Source organism: Mustela nivalis (genome assembly GCF_964662115.1).
Source record: "Mustela nivalis genome assembly, contig: HAP1_SCAFFOLD_2401, whole genome shotgun sequence".
NCBI lineage: Eukaryota > Metazoa > Chordata > Mammalia > Carnivora > Mustelidae > Mustela > Mustela nivalis.
The window spans coordinates 14189-20085 of record NW_028134264.1 but is presented as its reverse complement, the minus strand read 5'-3'; the positions used below and the strand labels follow the sequence as shown (position 1 = coordinate 20085).

The 5897-nt window shown below is 43.3% G+C and overlaps 1 protein-coding gene across 5 annotated transcripts; it reads left to right on the top strand.

Annotated features, from left to right (window-relative positions):
* The first annotated feature begins 19 nt into the window (after positions 1-19).
* Positions 20-3698, top strand: PPCS (phosphopantothenoylcysteine synthetase). 5 transcript variants are annotated; one of them, XM_082751126.1, is made up of 3 exons: positions 20-169; positions 802-905; positions 2835-3698. In XM_082751126.1, the coding sequence occupies exons 2-3, from the start codon at positions 813-815 to the stop codon at positions 3153-3155; spliced, it is 414 nt and encodes a 137-aa protein (XP_082607252.1). In that variant the 5' UTR covers positions 20-169; positions 802-812; the 3' UTR covers positions 3156-3698. The 5 variants fall into 5 exon arrangements, 4 of the variants coding, with proteins under 4 accessions (XP_082607252.1, XP_082607250.1, XP_082607251.1 ...); XM_082751124.1 differs by having other exon boundaries at positions 20-586; XR_014308184.1 differs by having other exon boundaries at positions 23-614; positions 802-1121.
* The last annotated feature ends 2199 nt before the right edge of the window (positions 3699-5897 follow it).

Sequence of the window (5897 nt, the reverse complement as noted above, 5' to 3'; positions counted from 1 at the left end):
AGCCCCGCCCCCTCCCTAGTGCGGCTGCGCGGGGCCCGGGATTTGGGCAGGGCCGCGGCGCCGCGGGCAGCGGAGCGTGCGCGAGTGCGGGCGCGCCCCGGGACTGATGGCGGAAGTGGACCTGGTCGCCGAGTTTCCCAAACCTGCGAATGCTGCGCGCTATGCCGAGGTTATGGGTCGCTTCGTCGCCCGGCTGGGCGCGCAGGGCCGGCGAGTGGTGTTGATCACGTCCGGCGGCACCAAAGTTCCCTTGGAAGCCCGGCCAGTGCGCTTTCTGGACAACTTCAGCAGCGGGCGGCGCGGCGCTATCTCGGCCGAGGCCTTTCTGTCCGCGGGTTACGGGGTCTTGTTTCTCCACCGCGCTCGTTCCGCCTTCCCCTTTGCCCACCGCTTCCCGCCCCAGACCTGGCTGTCGGCGCTGCGGCCCTGCGGCGCAGCCCCTTCGGGCTTGCTGAGCCTGGAGGCCGAGGAGAATGCCCTTCCGGGCTTCGCGGCTGCTCTGCGGAGCTACCAAGAGGCTGCAGCGGCCGGCACCTTCCTGGCCGTGGAGTTCACCACTTTGGCGGACTATTTGCATCTGCTGCAGGCTGCGGCCCAGGCGCTCAATCCGCTGGGTGCGTGCGTTTAGTAGGAGTTCAGGGTTCCCTGCAGGCAGAGCCTTTTTCCCCAGACACTTTCCCCCCAGACACTTTTGCCCTCGCCTTTTCATTACCCGCAGTCTAACGGCCGGGCAGCCTGAGTTGAAAGGAGCTGATCCCATATCCCACTCCGATTTATTACACCCTGTGCTTCTCTCTGCAGGCTCTTCTGCGATGTTTTACCTGGCTGCGGCCGTGTCAGATTTCTATGTTCCTGTCTCAGAAATGCCTGAACACAAGATCCAGTCATCTAGGGGCCCACTGCAGGTGATGGGCGCTTCTCTTCCAGAGATCCGATCCCCTATAATCAGTCTTGGGTTAATTTCCTCTTGATCTGGAGATGGCCTTTCTGCATTCCATATGTGATAGGCCCTAGGGATACAGATGAATAAGACACCGCCCTCCCTCAAGAACCTCACAATCTAGTGAGGGAGCTGGATACAGACATAATTACAGTACAGAGTGATAAATGCTCTAGTAGAGGTACGTACAAAGTGAAGTCAGAGTATGGGGTGAGTGAATCTTGGGGAAGTCAAGGAAGGCTTCTTGGAGGAGATGACATAAACTGGGTTTTAAAAAGATGTACTGAGAGTATAGCAAACAAAGTAGGGAAGGTCATTCCAGAAATAGTACAAATTGGAATTTGGAAATGAACAGTGTGCTGTGAAATGAAGTTGTTCGATAAGGTTAGAGAGCAGGGAGAGAGGGGCACAAGGTGGGTGGGCAGACCGAGGAGAGCTTATTTCATAGAAGATTTTGTATTCCTTCTTAAGTAGCTTGGACTTCATGCTGTGGAGCTAAGGAAAACAAGTAGGCGAATGAGATAAACTTTTTGTTTGAAAAGAATATTCTAGCATCAGTATGAAAGGTGAATTAGAGAGTAGTGGTTGCAGGTTAGGTGACGATTGCTGTAGTTTAAGCAAAGGGTATGGAGTGGCTAGTGGTGTGGTGGAGATCTTGAGGTGATCTGGCATACTGGAACCTGAGACAATTCTTAATCATTTATGTTCAAGCAGAATTTAAATAGGAGAAACTACCTGTGAGACACTTGCTGACTTTGTAGGACACTTCATTTGTTCATTTCTGCAACAGATACTTATTCAGTGCCTACTATATGCCAAGTACTGTAGTAGGACCTGGAGATAAAGCAGTGTTAAGAAACATACTGTGCCCTTAGTTGCATACACTCTTCAGAGACCGTAAATATGTCAGATGCATATTATGTTAGGTAGTGAAAAATAGGAAGCAGAAAAATTAAGTGGGGAATGGGAATATAATCCCTCTCACTGCTTGCTAACTTTCTGAAATCCTGATATTATCAGAGTAATTTCACACTTTGAAAATTTTGGGAGATTTAATTTATCCTGTATTTTTTTTTAAGATTTATTTATTTATTTATTTGACAGAGATATCACAAGTAGGCAGAGAGGCTGGCAGAGAGAGAGGGGGATGCAGGCTCCCCACTGAGATCCCAATGGTGGTGGGGGGGGTGGATCCCAGTACCCTGAGATCATGACTGGAGCTGAAGACAGGGTTAACCCACTGAGCCACCCAGGTGCCCCTCTCCTGTGTATTTTAGTTCTTTCTTGAAAGAACACAAACCAACTCAGCATTCTTAGATGGTATCAAGAATGGTATAGTAGGAATTTTGATCAAGTGAAAATAAAATCCGTTCTCTTTCTTCAGTGCTAAGATATGAGTGACAGTTTTTAAATGGAGTCCAGTAGCCATTCTACTAGTACAAGGAATGTTTTAGGTTAAGAGATTTAAAAACCCAGCATTATACTTCTGCCAAAGTTAATTTGCATTATGGATTTGTGTGAATCGATTAGTTTATTTGAGTCTTTGGTTTAAAATAAGGGGAATACTTAAGAAAATATAATGCTGTTTTTCAGAGCTCAGTTAATGGTGATGAGGGTAGTAGGGCAAGGTTAATTCATAAGACATGATTTGTCTCAGAATTTGTATGAAGCCTTGGAATTAGGTATCCTTATTACAGAGGATTATCCTTCGCTTACAGAACCAAGGCTTCTAAGCTAAGCATTTAAAACGCTCTGAAAAGTTTGACAATAAAAAATCCCACTTAAATTTGACATCGCTAGAAATCTGAGTCCCTGCTTCCTTAGTTTCCCATGAGACTGACCTACTAGATATTGACCTTTGTTTGCTTATTAAGCTTTTCTTTTTCCAATACAGATAACAATGAAGATGGTGCCAAAAATGCTTTCTCCTTTGGTTAAAGACTGGGCTCCCAAAGCATTTATAATTTCCTTTAAGTTGGAGACTGACCCTTCCATCGTAATTGATCGTGCACGGAATGCTTTGGAAGTTTATCGACATCAAGTGGTGGTGGCCAATAGCCTTGAGTCACGACACTCCTCTGTGGTTATTTTAACGAAAGACTCCGAAACCAAGATATTGCTATCAGAGGAAGAAGTAGAAAAAGGCATAGACATAGAAGAGAAGATAGTGAGTGATCTTCAGTCTCGACACACAGCTTTTATACATGACAACTGAAGTTAAAAGCCTTTGTAGGATCAAAAATTGTTCAGTGGGAAAAAAATTGTTCAGTGAATCAGGGCGTATATTCTAAGTGGTAAAAACAAGTACTTTGCTTTCATGAAGACAAAATATGAAGGGAAAGAAACAGTGAGTGGTATGCAGGTGAAGGTAGTTTGGTATTTGTCTATTAAAGGTCATTTCATACACAATAAGAATGAAAACAAAAACAAAGCAATTATGACCAAACCACCTGACACACTTACCTGATTATCACCTGGATTTTGAAAATGAACACGAGCTGTTCGTCACCTTTAGAAAAAGAGCTTATTGGGAATTATATTCCCCAGCGTGTACATGTGAGGCCTGAATATCAACCTTCTTCATACTATGAGAAGGATTATGGATGCATGAATGGCCATGCCTTAAAGATCAAATATTTCTTGATGCCTACTATGTGGTAGGCCCTGAGGATTATGAGGATTAAAACGATGAATAAATATGTCTGGGAAATGGGTGTATGAAAAATAAAGTGCAATAAAGTGTGTGCCCAAAAGCCAACATGATGGAAATGTTGTTTTTTGGGAATTTATCGAAGGGGAGTACAAGAGAAGGACACTTCCCTTAAGATAGGTTACCTTTAGAATGATGAGCTTCCCTACATTTACTTTTTGCTCCTTTTCTTAGGTTGACTCTCTATTTGAGTTAACAGTTTACCTTTCAAATATTTTATAATTGTGCTTAATGGAAACTTGGCTTCTACCTGGGGCAAGGAAGGGGCCTATTTGTGATTTCTGCCCTGAGGGAAGCTTTACTATATGGTAAGGAGTAGAGGCTTTGGAGCCATCTCAGCCAAGCTGGGCCTTTCGAGCTGTATCACCTATTAGTTTTGTAAGCTCAGACTCATGACTTAATCTCAAGTTATTCATTTATGAAATAGAGATAATAAGCCTCTCTGCTGAATAGTGCCCTTTGTTGTGAGGCTTAAGTAAAACAGTGAAGATACAGCATTAGTCATCTGGTGTCTGGCATGTAAATTTTTTAGCTGCACATAAATTTTTCTCAGCAAGGCAGTATTCTGATGGTGCCTTGCATGATCCCTGAATTCTTGAGTTTTCAAAGCTTCTGTTACTGTCCTGGGCTTTGGGTTGGGAGTGCACGAGAAATGTGGCTCAGAAAAATCCCCTAAATGATATGTAGGATGGTCCAGAGTGCATGTTGAGAAACTACCATCAATAAATAGGTAGAAGCGGTAAATACACTTCACGTATTTGATTTAAAATGCAATTAGCAATATTTCATGGAGTTGGGAGGAGTAACCCAATGTGATGGCAGTGGTACAATAAATTGCAGTTGAAAAGATTTGAGCAGAAGTGCAAAGATGCATTGAAATATGTCACTAAATCAAGAAATGTGACTTACAAGCAGAGGGAAAATAACTGCAGAAATCAGCACTGTTCTGGAAGCAGCAGTCCCATGGAACAAAAATTTTAACTTAAGGTCCAATTAGCAAAATCTCAAAGACAACAGGCTCTGTCAGAGTAGCTTCGGTACTAAAGGGATAAGAAGGAAAGACTGATTTTCTTCCTTAACATCTGTAGCTTCATGTGGATGATGACTGTCATCCTGTTTGAATGTCCAATGAGGGTAAATGGAGTGAAAACTAGAAGTGATGTTGGTTTCTACCATCTATTACTTCCCTTGGGAACCATTTCCTATCCTGTATTGTTAGGCTTAAACAAACACCTTTTTCCTACATGGAATTATTTAAAGTGTTTTCCAATTCAGTTTAATTTCCATTTGGAGCACTTAAACAGTATTACACATGTTAAAATTCCAGGAGGTTTTTTGTTTGTTCGTTTTTTTTTTTTTTAAGATTTTATTTATTTATTTGACAGACAGAGATCACAAGGAGGCAGAGAAGCAGGCAGAGAGAGAGAGAGGAGGAAGCAGGCTCCCCACTCAGCAGAGAGCCCGATGCGGGGCCCGATCCCAGAACCCTGGGATCATGACCTGAGCCGAAGGCAGAGGCTTTAACCCACCGAGCCACCCAGGCGCCTCTGTTTTTTCGTTTTAAACAGCAAAGAGAGGAGCGTGCAGAGAAAGAAAGAATGAAAGGGAATGTGAATCAATGAGAGCAAATGGGAAAGCACTTGATCTGGATTGGAGGACCAAGAATTGTTTCCCTGAGGAAGTGACACTTGATCCGGTAAGTAGGAGTTAAGTGGACTGGAAGTGGTGAGTATTTTAGATCAGAGAAAACACACTTGTAAGGTGGAAATGGTTGAAGTACTTCCATAAAGTAAGGGGTGAGATCTGTCCAGATAACTGGCAAAGCTTTGGAAAGGGTCCTATGTAGAACTAAAATAAGACTGAAATGCGGGTACCTAGTTAAGATATCAGCAAAGCAAGGACCCCCCAAAATGGGTCAAATCAAGCTTTGGTGAACTAACCAGAATCTTGCAATTAAGAGCATTCAAATGAACATGTTATATACCAAGCCTCTCTTCAGTTGTCAATTTGAAATTTTATTTTGCACAACATACGTGGAGGACCGGTTCACTTAAACTGAATTTTCAGTGCTTAGGACTTCTAAAGGGCTTCTGTCTTTGGGACAATTCTAGTCAAATCCAATTTCTTCATTTTTATAACAATAAAGCCAGATCCGAAAAATGTGATTTGTCTTAGGCGCCCCAGGTAGTGACAGATCTAGGCTTAAAATTCACAACTCCTAACCCTCTCCCTTTTGAGAATGAAGTT